This window comes from Phoca vitulina, unplaced genomic scaffold (assembly GCF_004348235.1).
Source record: "Phoca vitulina isolate PV1807 unplaced genomic scaffold, GSC_HSeal_1.0 scaffold22, whole genome shotgun sequence".
Lineage (NCBI taxonomy): Eukaryota > Metazoa > Chordata > Mammalia > Carnivora > Phocidae > Phoca > Phoca vitulina.
Window position 1 is genome coordinate 45,321,340 of NW_022589725.1, and position 21,440 is coordinate 45,342,779.

The 21,440-nt window shown below is 35.0% G+C and overlaps 1 protein-coding gene across 1 annotated transcript in view; it reads left to right on the top strand.

Moving 5' to 3' along the window:
* GCC2 (GRIP and coiled-coil domain containing 2) overlaps positions 1-21,440 on the top strand; it is a 65,428-nt gene that overhangs the window by 10,687 nt on the left and 33,301 nt on the right. The window contains exons 7-13 of the mRNA XM_032419434.1: positions 618-687; positions 3,256-3,356; positions 3,449-3,547; positions 10,824-10,943; positions 13,717-13,881; positions 14,191-14,295; positions 14,919-15,081. Coding sequence (XP_032275325.1) covers positions 618-687; positions 3,256-3,356; positions 3,449-3,547; positions 10,824-10,943; positions 13,717-13,881; positions 14,191-14,295; positions 14,919-15,081 — 823 coding nt within the window. The remainder of the gene's footprint in view (positions 1-617; positions 688-3,255; positions 3,357-3,448; positions 3,548-10,823; positions 10,944-13,716; positions 13,882-14,190; positions 14,296-14,918; positions 15,082-21,440) is intronic.

Here is a 21,440-nt window from a genome sequence, read left to right on the forward strand (position 1 = left end):
TTTTCATCATTTAAGCTCAAATGACAATTTTCTGAAAGTACAGTAAACATTTTCGTGTTGTGTATCCTCTATCCACATTGGTCACTTTTTGGTTTTAGATCATTTTAGAATCTTGATCTTGCATAAGATTAAATGATTAAGGGGTTAAATGTCCTGGTTAAAATTGTGCAACCAGTCACCACTAAAACTACATAATGAAAAAGACTTGAATTTCATTCTTGTGTGATATACATAATACCTTTCTTAAAGAGCACTGTTGAGCAGAAAAGTGGGCTATTGCAGTATTTAACTTTAGCCAAAATATTAGATTTTTCTCCAAAAATTTATGAAAGTATGATAAACAATAATCATTTAATCTTTCCCTATTGCATTGTGTTTGATATGTGTCAGGTTATTCATCTTGGCCTTGGATACTACTGTTTGTTTGTTTTTTTATAGTAAATACTATATGCCTAATAAGGTCAGTATTACCTGGTCTGTCAAGGTAGGAAAAAGACTTCATCAAATTCCCTTTTATGTGAATTTTCTTTAATGAGGATTTTCTCATGCATGACATGATGGCCAGTTCATCGTGGGGAATGAAGTGATTTTCTTTTTGTTTTTCCTATAAAATCTAGGATTCCTTAGAGAAACCACCTGTAGAAAATGATCAACCTTCTTTAGTAAAAGAGCTGGAAGAAAAAATAGGTAAGTATGGTTTTGCATATATTGTTGCAATGAATTACACAGATTCTTGTAGTGTTAGAGTCTGTTGAGAAATGTAGTAACCAGTTAATGAGTTGTTTAATCATAATAACTAGCTGTCTCTTTCTAATGTCCCCATTCTTGCTTCTCTGCCATCTGTTTGCCTTCCCTTCCAAAATTACCACTTTCTTGTTTAATCCCAAGGACTGATGTGATTCCCTTTATAAATGGTTCCATGATTGTTTTGGGATTTTTCATTCATTTAGCAAACTTTATTTGAATGCCAGACTATATTAATAGCAGAGTGATTAAGATACAGACCATGTCTTCAAAGAGTTCAGTGCCAGAAGGGGCTGTTATTGCAGTAGTTTGAGGTGTGGACAAGATACAGTGCTGGCACTACAGGAAGGCATGATTAACTGTCTTGAGTTAGGAAAAAACATCACAGAATAGGCTGTACTTTTGTTGTGTCTTGAAGAATGAGAAATTTGACAAGAGAAGAGGCAGGAGGGAACAGCAGGTGCATGTATGTTAATATATATAAGATTAAGGAGCATACCAAGAAGTTCCTGGAGAGGCAGGAGTCCCGTCACAAAAGCAAAAGAACGTGTGCAGAGCAATTGGGACTTTTTCCTAACGCATCTTCATCATACTAACATTACGCGGTAGCTATTTTATTCCCATTTAAAAATGAAGAAACAAATACTTAGAAGTATTAAGTAATGTGCCCATAATCCTTCAGTTTAGTGCCCAATTAGTCTGATGGAGAAGAGGGAGAGGAGGAAGTTGTAAGATTTTATGATGAATCCTATTTTCTTGAGGTGGATAATTGAGGCAGGTAGAGTTAGATGAAATTAGGAACTCAGTTTGAGACATGTTATATAACAACCCTAATGGAAATGTCAGGTAGATTGCTAAATATGCAAATCTGGAGTTAGGGGGAGGGAGCTAGACCAGAGATAAAAAGTTGTAGTTAACATAATAGTTGCATTAAAAGCCATAAAATGGAGATCACCAAGGAAGTGAATGTAGAAAAAAGAAGACCAGAGACAATTAATCTGTCATTTAGAAATCTGAAAGACAGGAACAGCAAAGGAGATTGAGAAGGAGTAGCCAGTGAGTTAGGAAAACCCAGAGCATAAAATGTCTTAGAAATTAAGACCAATGAAGTGCAAGTGATAGAAGTGTTTCAAAAGGGAACAAATATTTAACCATGGCAAATGCTGCTATAGGTCAGGTAACATTAGTACAATGAACTAATCATTAGATTACGCAGCATAGAGGTCATTAGTAACTTGATAACCTGTTCTGTGATATGCTAAGGCCAGAGCCTGATTGAAATGAGTTCAAGAAAAAAAATGGGGGAAGAGAAATTTGAGAGCATGTGTACACAACTCTTACACGGAGTTTTGCTATACAAGAAAGAGATGAGACAATAGCCAGATGGGAAGTGTGGCGATTTGCCTTTTTGTGTGTGTGCGATGTTTCACCAGTCCTTTTGTGACCTCTTCCCATCCTCTTTGGTCCTTCCACTGTTTGCTCTTAGCTTTAAAGCTCTTGATATTTTCCTTTTTGCATGTTGGGAAAAAATCCATTAGGGGGATTTGCTGCACAAGAAAGAGGGAGCATTGCTGCACTGATGCCTGAGTGGGTGAGAAGGTTATAGAATGAAATGCAGAAGTGGAACAGCTGGCCAGTGCTGCACACACACAGAACAGTCACCTGTAGCAGCAGAGGAAGGCAGAGGCTGTGAGCACAGGTGCATCTAGAATAACGAGCAAGAACAGAAATTCAGATCGTGACTTAAGCAGAAATAGCAAGAATTAAGATCTGGAACACAGGAGTTGAAATAGAGGAGATGGCTAAAGACATTAAGGGAGAGATCAGGATTGGGTACGTAAAACACGTTATGGGTTTAGTTGTAAAAATTACACCTGCCAACCAAGAGGAGTGTGCCTATAGAGCCTAATTATTTAACTGTGTCTGGTATTTCCCCTACATGACCCTGATTTGCAGATTGCCACCGAAAGTCCTACAGTACTTGAGTTTCTGGGAAATCTTTTTTTTTTTTTTTTTAAGATTTTATTTATTTATTTGAAGGAGAGAGAGCACAAGTGGGGGTGGGGAAGGGCAAAGGGAGAGGGAGAAGCTAACTCCTCACTGAGCAGGGAACCCGATAAGGGGCTTGATTCTAGGACCCTGAGATCTTGATCTGAGCCAAAGGCAGACTCTTAACCAACTGAGCCACCCAGGTGCCCTCTAGGAAATCTTCTAACATTAAAGGAGTACTACCACCCTCTCTAATTTCTAGCTGCTTATGAAATGATTTTTAAGAAAAATAGGCTATTTTGATTGATTGCAGGAAATTTTTTACATTGTTTGCCTTGCTTAGGTAATGAATAAGCTTTCACTTAAAAAATATTAATATTTTTGCTATTTATTTCATTACTTTTAATTCCAAATTACAGATTTTGTGTTCCCAGTTAAAGGTCAATTTCAAAGGCTAAAGTAAGTAAATTGGGTTTTTTTCCTTTTGAGTTCATATATAATTCTTTCATTTTGTGTTTTTAGGATATCTGGAAAAAGAATCCAAAGAGAAAGAGGAAAAAATAAATAAGATAAAACTGGTTGCTGTGAAGGCAAAGAAAGAACTAGATTCTAGCAAAAAAGAGGTAAGGGGACTTAAAAATGCAAGCTTCAAGAATTTTACATGTTAGAAAATCTAGTACTTCTGTCCATAAAAAACTTCTTATATTTAAAATAGGCCCAGAGTCTACGGGAAGAGCTAGAATCTGTTCGATCAGAAAAGGATCAGTTGTCTACTTCCATGAGAGATCTCATTCAAGGAGCAGAAAGCTATAAGGTAAAAATAGTTATTTTAATAGCAAGTTATATTTGTAACTTCTAAGTTAAGGAATGTACTAGAAATGTGAAACTCTTGTCCATAACACAGTCACCTTGTATTTTTTAGTAAATCCTTTTTTCTATTTTTTTGTGTAATGTGGTAGCATCCTAGTATCAAGATTTTAAGTGTCTAAGCTTTAAAGTTCCTTCAAGCTATTATTTTTTTAAAACTAAAATTCTGTTTTGGGATTTCCTAATAAAATAAGTAACAAAAAAGATGGCTATTATTACTGTTATTATTTTATATTCTGGCCAAGTGAATAAACTTGAAGCTCAAACAACAGTTTAAAAAGAAAATGAATGCATTATTTGGAGGTAATAATGCTTGTCAACCTAACATGAGAATCTATTATAAAAAAAAAATAAAATGAGAGTGCAATGACATCATTAAATGTAAGATAAATGCCATTACATTCTTTTATGTATCTATTTGGCAAATATTTATACAGTCAGGCCGAATACTGAGTTCTAGGGAGGTGCAGTCAACCAAATACACTAAATTTGTGCCCTCTTAGGACTTAAATTCCAGTGGCAATAATAAAAAGTAGACAAAAATATAAGAAACTTACTGTGTAGAACAATAAATGTGGGTGGTAGGGACAAGAAAGTAAGCCAAGTGGGATTGATTGAAAGAAGAAAATTCCATAATAGCCAAAAAATAAAATTTTTGGAAGAACTTTAATGAGAAAATTTGGCCTTCATGAAGAAAACTACAGAACATATATATGGCAACTATTATTATTTGAAATACTAGTTTTCAGGTTGGTTTACATGTTCCAAAACAATCTCACTAAAAAATCTAGGATTTTTTTTGACTGGGCAATCTTGATCATTCTAAGTTTCAAATGGAAAATAAGCTCACAAGAATAGTTAATACTTTTTAAGTGAAAAAAGAAAATGGACATCTTGCTTTAGCAGATGCTAAAATTTATTATGAAACCATAATAATGTGATACAGGTCTGATGTAGAAATAAGACATTAACAGAAGACATAGAGACTTCTGTATAACAACAAACACTTCTAGGCCAGGCTCTCTTCTAAGCACTTTACATATCTTATCACACTTAATTCTCAAAAGAACCCCAAGAAATATGTTACTAACATTGCTAGTTTACAAGTGAGGAATCCGAGGCACAAAGAGATTAAGAGACTCAAATCACAGAGCAAGTAACATAGTAAAGCTAGGATTGGATTCAGGCAGTCTGGTTCCAGATCTGTTCTAACACCAAGTAAGCTATGCTATATACTACTCCAGTAAGATCTAAAAACATAGAAACCAACAAAGAAGGAATTAAATAACTATTTCAGAATAATTTAGTCAGATTTTTACTTCACTCCCACACACCAAAATAAATTCTAGATGGATTTAAAGAGTTTTGTCAAATGTGAAAGGGATTTTTAAAAACCCAGTATAAGACACTTAATCATTTGAGTTCTGGATATGAAATATGTTTCTAAACTTAAAGCAGTTAAAGAAGTTACAAAGAAAAAGAGACTGAACTATAATAAAAATATAAAATTAACATGAAAATATGACAGGGGATTAATATCCTTAATATATAAAGGTATCTGACAAATTCATTTTGTAAAACACTTATTTGAGTTTAAATATAGGCTTGTCTTTTATGAGCCATTAGCAATTTGCTTCTTTCAATTTTAAGAACCCCATAATATGTTTTATTAATTTTTCCTCCATGGGTAGACCAGGTATGCCAGATTCTTTGTTTAGAATATAGATTTCAAAAGTCTGAAAAAAGAGAATAGAATATCAACTGTGAGACAAGAACAGAAGGTATAACTGCAATAATGAGAATACTCATAGGAAAAGACATGCCTTTCAACAAATGTAAAAAGTTCTTTGGAAAATGATATAGGTCAGACTCAGAAAAGGCAACACAATATTGAAGAAGAACAAAATGGGAGGATTAACCTGACCTCAAGACTTAACTATAACACTACAGCAATCAAGACAATGTGGTGTTGGTGAAAGAATAGACAGATAGATCAGTGGAACAGAATAGAGAGCCCAGAAAAAGACCCACATAAATATAGTCAACTGTTCTTTGACAGTAGAGCAAAGGTAATCTTTTCAACAAATGGTGCTGGAACAACTGGACATGCACATACAAAACAAACGGAATCTAGACACAGACCTTATGTCCTTCACAAAAATTAACTCAGTGGATCACAAGCCTAAATGTAAAACATAAGACATGAAATTCCTAGAAGATAATGGGATAAAACCTAGTTAATTTGGGTATGGCAATGACTTTTTAGATAGAACACCAAAGGCCTGACCCATTAAAGAATTGATAAGCTATATATACTTCATTTAAATTACAAATTGCTGTTCTGTGAAAGATAATATCAAGAGAATGAGAAGGCATAGACTGGGAGAAAATATTTGCAAAGGACATATATCTGATGAAGGACTGTTATCCCAAAATATGCAAAGAACCACTAAAACTCAACCAAAACCTGATTTTAAAAATGGGCCAAAAACTTCACAGATACCACACCAAAGAAGATAAAGAGATGGCAAATAAGCATATAAAGATACTCCACACCATATGTTATCAGGGAAGTACAAATGAAAACAATGAGATAACCACTGCACACCTATTAGAATGGCCAGAATCTGAAACACCAACACTACCAAATGCTGACAAGGACATGGAGCAACAGGAACTCTCATTTAGGAACTCTGGTGGGGTTGCAAAAGAGTAAGTACGGACATTTGGGGAGAAATTTGGCAGTTTCTTACGAAACTAAACCTACTCTTACCATACAATCTAGTAACCATTGGTATTTACCCAACGCAGTTGAAAACATACCCACACAAAAACCTGCACATAGGTGTTTATAGCAGCTGTATTTATAATTGCCAAAATTTGGGAACAACCAGAGTGGCCTTCAGTAGGTGAATAGATAAGCTGTGGTACATTCAAACAATGGAGTATTATTCAGCACTAAAAAGAAATGAGCTATCAAGCCATGAAAAGGTGTGGAGGAAACTTAAATGTATACTATTACCAAGCAAAAGAAGCCAATCTGAAATGTCTACATAATGTATGATTCCAACTATATGACATTCTGGAAAAGGCAAAAGACAGTTGAGAAAAAAAGCAATCAGTGGTACCCAGGGGTTTGGGGAAGGAAGGGATAAATAAGTGGGGGGAAAATGGAAAGAGGTGGGAAAATCCTCTGTGGATTTTTAGCTTGTGAAACTACTCTGTATGATAATCTATAATGGAGGATGTATGTCATTTTAAATTTTTCCAAACCTAGAGAATGTATAACACCAAAAGTAAACCCTAATGTAAACTATGGACTTTGGAGGATGATGTGTCCTTGTAGGGTCATCAGTTACAATAAATGTACCACTGTGGTGGGGCTTGTTGATAATGTCAGAGGCTCTGCATTTGGGGTGGAGGGGTAATGGGAAATCTATGTACCTTCCTCTCAGTATTGGTGTGAACCTAAAACTGCTCTAAAGAAAAAAAAATGAAGTCTATTAAAACATTTTTAAAAATAGGTTTTATAGTTGTAAAATTTTCTAAATCTTTGAGTAAGGTAGGGATTTCATTTGTGATGAAACATCAGGATTTAAGATTAAATCAGCAGTGCTGATATGTTTAAGAATGATGATCACTGGGGTGCTTGGGTTGCTCAGTTGTTGTGCATCTGCCTTCGGCTCGGGTCGTGGTCCCAGCGTCCTGGGATCGAGCCCCACATCGGGCTCCCTGCTCTGCAGGGGGCCTGCTTCTCCCTCTCCCACTCCCCCTGCTTGCGTTCCCTCTCTCGCTCTGTCTCTGTCTGTCAGATAAATAAAATCTTAAAAAAAAAAAAAATGATAATCACTAAAAGCAAAGCAAAGCTGGAGACATCACAATTCCGGACTTCAAGCTATATTACAAACTGTAATCATCAAGACAGTATGGTATTGGCACAAAAACAGACACATAGATCAATGGAACAGAAAAGAAAAGCCATATATAGACCCACAACTATATGGTCAATTAATCTTCGAGAAAGCAGAAATGAATACTTGATGGAAAAAATCTCTTCAATAAATGCTTTTGGGAAAACTGGACAACAACTTACAAAAGAATGAAACTGGACCACTTTCTTACACTACACAAAAATAAATTCAAAATGGATGGAAAACCTAAATGTGAGACAGAAAACCATCAAAATCCTAGAGGAGAACACAGGCAGCAACCTCTTTGACCTCAGCCACCTGAGCCACCCCAACTTCTTACTAGACATGTTGCCGGGAGCAAGGGAAACAAAAGCAAGAATGAACTATTAGGACTTCATCAAGATAAAAAGCTTTTGCACAGCAAAGGAAGAAGTCAACAAAACCAAAAGACAACTGACAGAATGGGAGAAGGTATTTGCAAATGACATATCTGATAAAGGGTTCGTATCCAAAATCTATAAAACTCAACACCCAAAAACTAAATAATCCAGTTAAGAAATGGGTAGAAGATATGAACAGACATTTTTCCAAAGAAGACATCCAGATGACTAGCAGACACATTTTTTTTAAAGATTTTGATTTATTTATTTGTCAGAGCACACGCACAAGCAGGGGGAGCAGCAGGCAGAGGGAGAAGCAGGCTCCCCGCTGAGCAAGACCCTATGACCTGAGCCGAAGGCAGGCACTTAACTAACTGAGCCACCCAGGCATCCCTAGCAGATACATTTTAAAAAGATGCTCAACATCACTTATCCTCAGGGAAATACAAATCAAAACTACAATGAGATACCACCTCACTCTTGTCAGAATAGCTAAAATTAACAACTCAGGAGACAACAGACGTTGGTGAGGTTGTGGAGAAAGGGAAACCTTACACTGTTGGTGGGAATGCAAGCTGGTGCAGCCACTCTGGAAAACAGTACAGAGGTTCCTCAAAAAGTTGAAAATAGAGCTACCCTACGACCCAGCAATTGCACTACTGGGTAGTAGTAGGATACAAAAAGTGATTCAAAGGGGTACATGCACCCTGATATTTATAGCAGCATTATCAACAATAGCCAAACTATAGAAAGAGCCCAAATGTCCATTGACAGATGAATGGATAAAGAAGATGTGGCATATATACATTCACACACACACACACACACACACACACACACACACACACACAATGGAATGTTACTCAGCCATCAAAAAGAATGAAATCTTGCCATTTGCAACAACGTAAATGGAGCTAGAGTGTATTATGCTAAGCAAAATAAGTCAGAAAAACACAAGTACCATATGATTTCACTCATATGTGGAATTTAAGAAACAAAACAGATGAACATAGCAGAAGGGAAAAAGAGGAATTAACTATAGAGAACAAACTGAGGGTTGATGGGGGGAGGCGGGGGGGATGGGCTAAATGGGTGATGAGTATTAAGGAGGGCACTTGTGATGAGCACTGGGAATTATATGTAAGTGATGAATCACCAAATTCTACACCTGAAACCAATTTTACCATATATATTACTAGTATTTAAATAAAAAATGAAATTAAAAAAAATTATCGCTTTTTGTAAAAACAGACTTATAACTGAGCAAGTATAAGAATATAAATATAAATATATATTAGGTTCCTTAAGGAGCATCAATATTAGGATGCTCAGTAATTTTGTGGATTACTTGTGAATTTGGCTAGTTTCTTTTTCCAGTCTTCGTATCACTTATAATCATCATCTTTATCAGTTGTTGTTTTTTTTTAAGATCTGAACATGCAACAGTTCTGAAGGGATGATAATTCATAATTACTCTTTGCTGAGAAGAAGCATCAGCATATGCATCAAGGAAATTAGACCATTGCGTGCATGGCATTCATTTTTTGTTCCAGTGCTCCCCTTAGGAATAATATATGATTATAGTCAGAATTTCCTGTAGGGAGCCATTATTTACTAGAGTCAGCTTTGATACTCAATTTTTGCAGTCCTTGACAACTATTAGAACCATAGCGAGTAAAAACAAAGAAGACCAGATAGAGTTTAAGAGGATAAAGATCTCTGATCTGTGGAGTTAGAGGAATTTACACAAATGCAAAACAAACGTGAAATCTTCTCTCTGTGGAAAAGAACACAAATGATTTCTCAATATGCCAGGAAGTAACAGAATCCTCAGACAAATAAACATGAACAAACAAATTTATAAGCCAGCTTCTAGATTCCCAATTCCTGGCTTTTACCTATCACAAGATGGATAGACCATAAAATTGAAACCCAGATTCTAACACTCAGCTACCAGTGTGGATAATAGTTGATTATGTATAAATCAGAATTAGAAACAAAATTAGATTTGGCCAAGAATCAGATTTGGCAAGCAGGAATCAGAAAGAGCATATAATTGTCACACACGAGACCCCAAAGGAGTCTGGGAAGGGGAGCCAAGGACTCAAGAGGTCCTGGTCTGGATGAAGGCCACTTTTGAGACTTTCCAAAGTAAACTTTCAAAGAAAACTCAGATTTTGTTTGTTATTATGCACAAAAATTCATTTATGTGAAGGAGAACAGTCAGTAGTTCTCCAGGAACAAAAGTGAAAACAGGATTTATAAGAGAGGAGAGAGGAAGAAAAAAAAAAATATCCCACATACAGTCTGGAAACAGTGAATCTCATGTACATATTTTGGAGGATAACCTGATTTGCTAGTATGTCACAAAAAGGCCAGTCTGGGCATTTTGTTCTTGAGTAGGCACAAACCAGAAATATTAAAGAAAATTCCATTGGTTTTAGAGTTCAGAAAATGTTAAACATTTTGCCACAGAGTATGAGACACTGTTTTTATAAAATATCTTCCTATGTTCCTCCATTAGCACTTCTACCTTATATTAGGCTGGGCCTAAAACATTTCCCTATCAGAATTCTTTAGGTGGAGTTAGTTAAGGCAACCAAGTTAAACTTTTTCTTCTCCTTCTCTAACTTTTGTTTATGTTTCAGAAGTTTATTTTTGTTGATGACTAGAATATTTAACTTGCAGATACTATATTGTATAAATGTAAAATCATTTTGCTCTCTAATAGTTCCTCCCCATACTAAAAGTCATCTGAATTATACTAATTTTATTATATAATGCCAGTTAGATATTCTACCAAATGTTGAATTTAAATACTTTAAGCTTTCAGAATGGACTCATAAATGTTATATCAAGATGGTTTGATAATACAGTCTGGTTGAATGTATAATAATTGCCTGAAGTTAAATCCTTTTGCCTTTTTTTGAAGAATCTTTTATTAGAATATGATAAGCAGTCAGAGCAGCTGGATGTGGAAAAAGAACGTGCTAATAATTTTGAGCATCACATAGAAGACCTTACAAGACAATTAAGGAATTCAACTTTTCAGGTAAAAAAAAATTTTGAGGTATAATTGACATATAACATTATGTTACTTTAGTTTCAGGTGTACAACATCATGATTTGTATATATTGTGAAATCTAGTTAATACCTGCCACCATACATAGTTAAAGAATTTTTTTCTTGCAATTAGAATTTTAAGGTTTACTCTTTTAGCAACTTTCAAATATTCAATACCTTATTAACTATAGCACTATGCTATATATTACATTTCATGGTTTATTTATTTTATAACTGTACGTTTGCACCCTTTGACCCCCTTCACTGATTTCACCCACACCCCACCCTGTGCCTCTGGCAACATCTCTTCTCTCTATGAGCTTAGCTGTTATTTTTTTTCAATTCTACATATAAGTGAAATCATACAGTATTTGTCTTTATCTGACTTACTTCACTTAGCATACTGCTCTCAAGGTCCATTCATGTTGTCACAGATGGCAAGATTTCATACTTCTGTATGGCCAAATAATATTCTATTGTATGAATACACCACATTTTCTTTATCCATTCATCCATCACTGATCACTTAGGTTGTATCCTTTATCCTGGCTATTGTTAGTCATGCTGCAGTGAATATGGCTGTACATATATCTTTTTGAGTTAGTGTTTTTGTTTTCTTTGAATAAATACACAGAAGTGGAATTATTGGATCATATGGTAGTTCTGTTTTTAATTTTTTAAGGAACTTCCCATACTGTTTTCCACAGTGGCTGCACCAATTTACATTTTCACCAACAGTACACAAGGGTTCCCTTTTCTCAACATCCTTGCCAACACTTGTTGTTTCTGGTTGTTGTTGTTGTTGTTGTTGTTGTTTAATAGTAGCCATTCTAACAGGTATGAGATGATATTTCATTGTGGTTTTGATTTGCATTTCTCTAATGATCCATGACGTTGAACATCTTTTCATGTACCTATTGGCCATCTATATGTCTTTGGGAAAATGTCTATTTAGATATTCTGCCCATTTTTAAATCAAACTGTTTGGTTTTTTGCTATTGAGTTGTAGGAGTTCTTTATTTAGGATATTAACCCATTATCAGCTACAGGATTTACAAGTAATCTCTTCCATTCAGTACATTGCCTTTTCATTCTCTTGATGGTTTCTTTTGCTGTAAAGAAGCTTTTGAGTTTGATGCAGTCGCATGTGTTGATTTTTGTTTTTGTTGCCTTTGCCTTTGATGTCAGGTTCAAAAAATTATTGACAAGACCAATGTCAAGGAGTTTACTGCCAATCTCTAGGAGTCTTAATAGGTTTCAGGTCTTATATTCAAATTTTATGCCATTTTGAGTTAATTTTTGTGTAAGGTGTAAGATAGTGGTCCAGTTTCATTCTTTTGCATGTGTCCATCCAACTTGCCCAACACCATTTATTGAAGAGACTGTCCTTTTCTCATTGTATATTCTTGGCTCCTTTGTCATAAATGAATTGACCATATATACATGGGTTTATTTCTGGGCTCTTTTTTCTGTTTCATTGATCAATGTGTCTGTTATTATGCCGGCACCATACTGTTTTGAGTACTATAGTTTTATAATATAGTTTGAAATCGGGGAGCATGATACCTCCAGGTTTTTTTTTCAAGATTGCTTTGGCTATTTGGGCTCTTTAGTGGTTTTGTACAAATTTTAGAATTGTTGTTCTAGTTCTGTGAAAAATGCCATTGGATTTTTGATAGGAATTGCATTGAACCTATAGATTGCTTTGGTCAGTGTAACAGTATTTGTACTTTCAGAAAATATTAATTCTTCCAGTCTATGAGCATAGAGTATCTTTCCATTTATATGTGTCATCTTCAATTTATTTCATCAGTGTCTTATAGTTTTAAATGTACAAATCTTTCACCTCTTTGGTTACTAGGTTTTTTTTTTTTTTCTTTTTGATGCAGTTGTGTGGGATTACTTAGTCTTAATTTTTCTTCCTGATAGTTTGTTATTCGTGTATAGAAACACAACAGATTTCTGTATATTGATCTTGTATTCTGCAGCTCTACTGAATTCTTTTATTAGGTCTCACATTTTTGGGGGAAGTCTTTAGGGTTTTCTATACATAGTATCCTGTCATCTGCAAATAGTGACAGTTTTACTTCTTCCTTTCTACTTTGGATGCCTTTTCTTTTTCTTGCTTATTGCTGTGGCTAGGACTTCTAATACTTTGATAAATAAGAGTGGGATTCTTATCTTGTCCCTGATCTTAGAGGAAAAGCTTTTCACCACTGAGTATGATGTAGCTGAGGGCTTATCATATATGACCTTTATTATGTTGAGGTACATTCCTCTACACCCACTTTGTTGAGAGGACTTTTCAGGTAATTTTAAATTGAGTAAATGCAGACATGAAAAATGTAATAAGTATATTTCAATTTCAAAAATTTTGCATAAAAAATTAAATTCATTAAAATTAATAGAAAATTTCATTTTGTTCTTCCCATTGTTGGGAGAAGAATATGACAAAACAACTGACAACTATCATGTCTTATCTATTGCTCTAATCTCAGCTCCCTGGGGTGTTTTGGTTTTGGTTTTGGTTTCTTTTTTCCCTTTTCCTTTGCCAGTGTTCCTGGTCTCTTGTAATGTTTGCAGAATTTATTTTAACAGTAATAGTATTTTAAACTTACTCTTGATTTTACATTATGTGGAATTGTTTTTAAAATCTTCATTTTTCATACTGTGCCAACAATCTTACAATGTATCATTTTATTCTTCCTCTCCTGTACATATTTTCTACATGTTTACAGTAGTGAATCATTTGTCATTCTAGTGCGAAAAATTAAGTTCTGATAATGAAGATCTCTTAGCTCGTATTGAGACACTACAGTCTAATGCAAAGTTATTAGAAGTACAGATTTTAGAAGTCCAAAAAGCCAAGGCAGTGGCAGACAAAGAGTTGGAAGCTGAAAAACTTCAGAAAGAGCAGAAGATAAAGGTAAAAACAGTCCTGTGGAATTAGTTCATGTTATATAGTGACACTTATATCATACTATTTAAGTGAAGGAAAGACTTACTAATGAGTAGCATTTGTGAATACAACAGAGTTCATTAATTCCTTAATGTATGTCAACTATGAAGTTGAGAATCCCAAGCTATGATTTTGGGGTGCGTGTTTTTTAAATATTTAAAGATTTTCAAGCTTTTTTTATTTCAGTATGTCAGATTTATTTTATAGACCCTAACAATACCTTTTTTAATGTTGGTTTGTTTGGGGGGGTGGGGGGGTGGTATTTTTTAATTTCAGGAGCATGCCAATTCTGTAAATGAACTTGAAGAACTTCAACTGCAACTTCAGAAGGAAAAGAAACAGCTTCAGAAAACCATGCAAGAATTAGAGCTGGTTAGAAAGGTAAAATAAAACACCAGATTCAAAACTGAGGTCAATATTCACAGTGTTAAACGATTCTGAGAGTTTAGAAAGGAAATATTTCAAAACTAACATAGCCATATATAAATTGTTAGCCTCAAAAGAATGAAAGTTTAAGATTTCTCTCACTCCTATCTTTTCAGAAGAATCTAGGTTCACAAATGGTTTGATACTTCATTTTTTTGTACAGGATTGCTTTATGACACATGAAGATTTAATTAATGTCAAAAGTTGGAATTCATATTATACTTAAAACTTTGGCTAATTTTTCTCTACTTTTTTCAAAGATGAGGCTAAAAAGAAAGGTATAAATAGAGCTTCTTAAATGCTAACATTTTATAAATAAGAACTCCATGAGTAGAACTATCAATTGTGGTTAATGAAAGTTATGATGAACTTCAATGAAAATATTTTATAAAATTACAAAAATAGAAAGTACCAACTTCTAGTTTCTTCATATGATGTGTAAACTTTCTATATTACAGAAAAGCATAATAGAATGTGTTTATCCCTTTGGCATAATTTACAGTTATGCAATTAGCAATTTTACAAATAAAATTAACTGATCTACCAACATGTGGATCTTTTATTTCTGATATGTGCAGGATGCCCAGCAAACCACATTGATGAATATGGAAATAGCTGATTATGAACGTTTAATGAAAGAACTAAATCAAAAGTTAGCTAATAAAAACAGCAAGATAGAAGATCTGGAGCAAGAAATTAAAATTCAGAAGCAGAAACAAGAAACCCTGCAAGAAGAAATGAGTGAGTAAAACAATTCACTTTAACATACAATAATTTCATTATAACAGAATACAGAGGAGCAATATTAGTTGTGCATTTCACCAGACTTTGACTGCCAGCGGATCTTTCACACAGTGCTAAATATTCATAAGGACCAGGAGGGTTGTAAAACCATTTTTTGTTCAGATGTGTACAGTCTGTGTTGGTGCATAATGCAGTCATTTACTTAAACAGTTCTTAAGTACCTGCCGCATGAGTGATACAAAGATAAAAAATGGTCTTGTCCATGATTTGCTGTTTGTCAGCAGAGTAGGATCATTTAAATAGTAGTGAAATCTTTTTTTTAAGGTGATTATATTCCATTCTCTCCATAAAATAACTTCTAACATTAAGTATCTAAAGCTATATATATCCCTTTAGGCACCCCTTCAGCCACATCTCATAAGGTATGTTGTACTTTTTATTTTAATTCAGCTCAAAATATTTTTAAATTTCCTTTGGATTTCTTCTTTGACCCATGGGTTATTTAGAAGTGTGTTGTTTAATTCATTTAAAGGAATTTCACTTGTCTTTCTGTTAATGATTTCTAAGTGAATTCCTTTGTGGTTAGAGAACATACTCTGTATGATTTCAGTCCTTTTAAATTTACTGAGTTTTGTTTTATTGCCCAGAATAAGATTTCTTTTGGTGAATGCTCCTTAGGCACTTGAAAACGTGTTCAACTATATTAGTTGGTGGATAGAGTGTTCTAACTAATGTCAATTAAATCAAGTCAGGTGACAGTTTAGCTTTTCTATATTTTTAATGATTTTCTGACTACTGCTCTACCAAGTACTAAGAGAAGTATGTTGAATTTCCTGAACATAACTGTGGGTTTCTTGTTCTTTTCACTTTTGTCAGTTTTGGCTTCATGTATTTAGAAACTCTGGAATTAGCTACATGTACATTTAGAATCATTAGTTGCTCTTGGTAATTTAATTTCTCTATTATTGTGAAATGTGTTTTTTTATTACTGGTAATATTTCTTTTTCTAAAGTCCACTTTGATATTAATATAACCACTCCAGCTTTCTTTTGTTTCTTGTTTACGTGGCATGTCTTTTCCCATCCTTTAGCTTTCAACCTAAGTCTATAAAGTGTTTCTTTTAGATGGTGTATAGTTGAGTCTTCCTTTTCTCTCCAAGCTGACAACTTCTGCTATTTAAATGGAATGTCTAAATCATTTATTTTTAACATAATTATTTATGTGATTAGGTTTAAACCTACTACCTTGCTGTTTCTATTTGTCTTAAAGTTTGTTTCGTTTTTCCTCTTTTTCTGCCTTCTTTTGAATTAAGTAATTTATATGATGCCATTTTATCTCCATTATTAGCTTATTAGCTATACTTTTGTTAAGGTTTTAGTGGTTGCTTTAGGGTTTATAGTATATGTCATGAACTTATTACAGATTACTTTTAAGTAAATTATACCACCTCATATGTAGACTAAGAATCTTATAGTAGTACTGCTTATTCCCCCTCTTTTGTCCTTTAATGTCATACATTTTACTTCTACATGTGTTATAGATGTAGTAATTGTGTTACTTTGGTTTGAAAATAGTTATCTTTTGAAGAGAGATTAGCAAACCATGGCCCACAATAGCTGCCTGTCATATGAAGGTTTTATTGAAACGCAGCTATGTCCATTTGTGATATCGTCTGTGGCTGCTTTCATGCTACACAGCACACTCGAGTAGTTGTAACAGAGACTGTATCACCTGCAAGCCTATCATATTTATTATCTCACCATTTAAAATGTTTTCCAATCCGTTTTAAAGAAATGAAAAACTAGAGAATTTTTTTTATATTTACCCACGTATTTACCATTTCTGCTGCTCTTCATTCCTTCATCTGTATCCAGATTTCCTCGAATATGACTTTCCATTTGCCTGAAGAACTTCCTTTAACATATCCTTTTTTTTTTAAGATTTTATTTATTTATTTGTCAGAGAGAGAACACAAGCAGGGGGAGCAGCAGGCAGATGGAGAAGCAGGCTCCCTGCTGAGCAAGGAGCCCGATGTGGGACTTGATCCCAGGATCCTGGGATCACGACCTGAGCCGAAGGCAGACACTTAATCAACTGAGCCACCCAGGCGTCCCTAACGTATCTTATAATGCAGGCTACAGGCATTGAATTCTGTAATGTTTTGTTTGCCTGAAAAAAAAAGTCTTCATTTCTGAAAGATTGTTTTGCTGGGGAGCGTCTGAGTGGCTCAGTCATTTAAGCATCCAGTTCTTGGTCTCAGCTCAGGTCACGATCTCGCAGTTGTGGGATTGAGCCCTGCGTCTGGCTCTGTGCTCAGTGCAGTGTGTGCTTCAGATTCTTTCTCCCTCCCCCTCTGCCCCTTCCTGCATGGACACTGTCTCTCTAAAATGAATAAATCTTAAAAAAAAAAAAAAAGATAATTTTGTCGAGTATAGAATTTTATGATGTGCCTTGGTGTGTCTTTTTTCCGTGTTTATATCCTGCTTGTGTTTTCAGTTTCTTTGTTGTATGTAGTTTCTCTAGTTTTCTTCAAATTTACCGTATTTGTCTAAATCCTCTTCCTTTTTTTTCCCCACAACTCCAATTACATACATTAGACCACTTGATATAGTCTCATAGGTTAGTGATGCTGTTTATTTTTTCTTCACTTCTCTTCTTTTTTCACTTTTATTAAATGGAATATAGTTTCAATTCTAGTGGTTTCTATTATTAAATAGTCTTTAAATTCTCTCATCTTCAGGGTCTAATACGTTATTACCATTCAGTGATATTTTCACTTTAGATATTGTATTTTTATCTCTAGAAATTCCATTTGTATTTTTTTAGTTCTTGTTGTTTTTCATTTATCTCTTCATTATGTTCATGTTTTCTTTTAAATCCTAAAGAATATTCTGTAATGTTCTAATATTATTGATTGTATTTTTCTCCTGTTATGAGTAATATTTTCCTGCTTTTTTGCATGGGAAATAATTTTTTAATTGGGTGTGAATTTTACATTGTTGAATGCTAGATTTTTTGTATTCATTTACAGAGTTAAATTTCGGCTGGCAGTCAGGTCTTTTGTGGATCACTTTTATCCTTTTGTGGCTTGTTTTTCATCTTTTTTGAAACCAAGTATAGAGTACCCTTTCCTGGAAAATAGATTTAGTTCAGCCCCTCTACTAAGTTGGGGAATGTTTTGATGTCTACTGAGTGCCCATGTATTAAACAAAGTCTCTTTACTCTGTCTGGTTGGAACAATTTATAGCCCTGTGTGAGCCCTGGGAATTGTCCAATTATAGTTCCCTATTCACTGTTCTTTCCATCTCAGCAAGACCACTGCTCTATTTGGGATTCCCCTCCTGTTCCACATTCTAGAAGTCACCCCCAGACAGAAAGCTGGAACTATAATAGGGCTCACCTTGTTTACCTTCTCTCAGGGATCACAGCTCAATTTCAGGAATTTTCATATATTTTGTTCAGTTTTCTAATTGTTTACAACAGAAGGTATGTCTAGGTCTTGCTATTCCCTCATGTTGAGAAGCTGAAGTTCCATAAAATGATTTAAGTTGGCTGCAAATATATTACTGTATAAGATTTTAGATATATAAATGATGAGGAAATGGGATAAAAGGAAATGTTGAGGTGTAGGACTATACAGTGAAGTCAGATATAAGATCAAGACATAAAGTATATGTTTTGTGTACTTTTGCTATCACTAAGGTCTACATAAATTGGCTTTGAGCTTCCCAGAAGCCATGCAAAGACAGGAACATCAGTTACAGGGTTTATAGTAGCCACAGTATTAGAACAAATGTGATGCTTGTGAGCAATACAGCTTTTCCTGGTACTAAGATGTGTGAGAGGTTTTTTTTAAGGCATTTTTTATAAAAGGAACACTGTGTCGGAGGAGCAAGATGGTGGAGGAGTAGGAGACCTAAATTTTGTCTGGTCCCAGGAATTCAACTAGATAGGGATCAAACCATTCTGAACACCTACGAACTCAACAGGAGATCAAAGAAAAGAATACCAGCAACTCTCTGAAGAGAAAAGTGACCACTTTCTGGAAGGTCTTTTCTGATTTGTTTAGTGTATATTTTCTGGGGACGTTGTTACCCTGTTAGCGTTTTGTTCTCTCATTCATCTCTTCTCCTCTGGACAAAATGACAAGATGGAAAAAATCACCTCAAGAAAAAGAACAAGAGGCAGTACCACCTGCCAGGGACCAAATCAATACGGACATTAGTAAGATGTCAGAACTAGAGTTCAGGATGATGATTTTAAAGATACTGCCTGGGCTTGAAAAAAGCATGGAAGCTATTAGAGAAACCCTTTCTGGAGAAATAAAAGAACTAAAATCTAACCAAGTCGAAATAAAAAAGGCTATTAATGCGGTGCAATCCAAAATAGGGGTGCTAACTGCTAGGATCAATGAGGCAGAAGAGAGAGAATCAGTGATATAGAAGACCAAATGATGGAAAATAAAGAAGCTGAGAAAAAGAGAGATAAACAACTACTGGATCACGAGGGAAGAAATCAAGAGATAAGTGATACCATAAGATGAAACAACATTAGAATAATTGGGATCCCAGAAGAAGAAGAAAGAGAGAGAGGGGCAGAAGAAGGTATATTGGAGCAAATTATAGCAGAGAACTTCCCTAATTTGGGGAAGGAAACAGGCATCAAAATCCAGGAGGCACAGAGAACCCCCCTCAAAATCAATAAAAATAGGTCAACACCCCAACATCTAATAGTAAAACTTGTGAGTCTCAGAGACAAAGAGAAAATCCTGAAAGCAGCTTGGGACAAGAGATCTGTTACCTACAATGGTAGAAACATTAGATTGGCAACAGACCTATCCACAGAGACCTGGCAGGCCAGAAAGGACTGGCATGATATATTCAGAGCACTAAATGAGAAAAATATGCAGGCAAGAATACTGTATCCAGCTGGGCTGTCATTGAAAATAGAAGGAGAGATAAAAAGCTTCCAGGACAAACAAAACTAAAGCAATTTGCAAAAGGAAACCAGCCCTACAAGAAATATTGAAAGGGGTCCTCTAAGCAAAGAGAGAGCCTAAAAGCAACATAGACCAGAAAGGAACACAGACAATATACAGTAACAGTCACCTTACAGGCAATACAATGGCACTAAATTCATATCTTTCAATAGTTACCCTGAATGTAAATGGGCTAAATGCCCCAATCAAAAGACACAGGCTATCAGATTGGATTAAAAAACAAGACCCATCGATATGCTATCTGCAAGAGATTCATTTTAGACCCAAAGACACCCCCAGATTGAAAGTGAGGGGGTGGAAAACCATTTACCATGCTAATGGACACTAAAAGAAAGCTGGGGTGGCAATCCTTGTATCAGACAAATTAGATTTTAAACCAAAGACTGTAATAAGACATGAGGAAGGACACTATATCCTACTTAAAGGGTCTATCCAACTAGAAGATCTAACAATTGTAAATATCTATGCCCCCTAACATGGGAGCAGCCAATTACATGAGCCAATTAATAACAAAAGCAAAGAAACACATCGACAACAATACAGTAATAGTGGGGGACTTTAACTTCCACCTCACTGAAATGGACAGATCATCTAAGCAAAACACCAACAAGGAAATAAAGACTTTAAATGACACACTGGACCAAATGGACATCACAAATATATTCAGAACATTCCATCCCAAAGCAACAGAATACACATTCTTCTCGAGTGCCCGTGGAACATTCTCTAGAATAGATCACATCCTAGGTCACAAATCAGGTCTCAACCGGTACCAAAAGATCGGGATCATTCCCTGCATATGTCCAGACCACAATGCTTTGAAACTAGAACTCAATCACAAGAGGAAAGTCGGAAAGAACTCAAATACATGGAGGCTAAAGAGCATCCTACTCAAGAATGAATGGGTCAACCAGGAAATTAAAGAAGAATTAAAAAAATTCATGGAAACAAATGAAAATGAAAACACAACTGTTCAAAATCTTTGGGATGCAGCAAAGGCAGTCCTAAGAGGAAAGTATATAGCAATACAAGCCTTTCTCAAGAAACGAGAAAGGTCTCAAATACACAACCTAACCCTACACCTAAAGGAGCTGGAGAAAGAACAGCAAATAAAGCCTAAACCCAGCAGGAGAAGAGAAATAATAAAGATGAGAGCAGAAATCAATGAAACAGAAACCAAAAGAACAGTAGAACAGATCAACAAAACTAGGAGCTGGTTCTTTGAAAGAATTAACAAGATTGATACCCCTGGCCAGACTTATCAAAAAGAAAAGAGAAAGGACCCAAATCAACAAAATCATGAATGAAAGAGGAGAGATCACAACCAACACCAAAGAAATACAAACAATTATAAGAA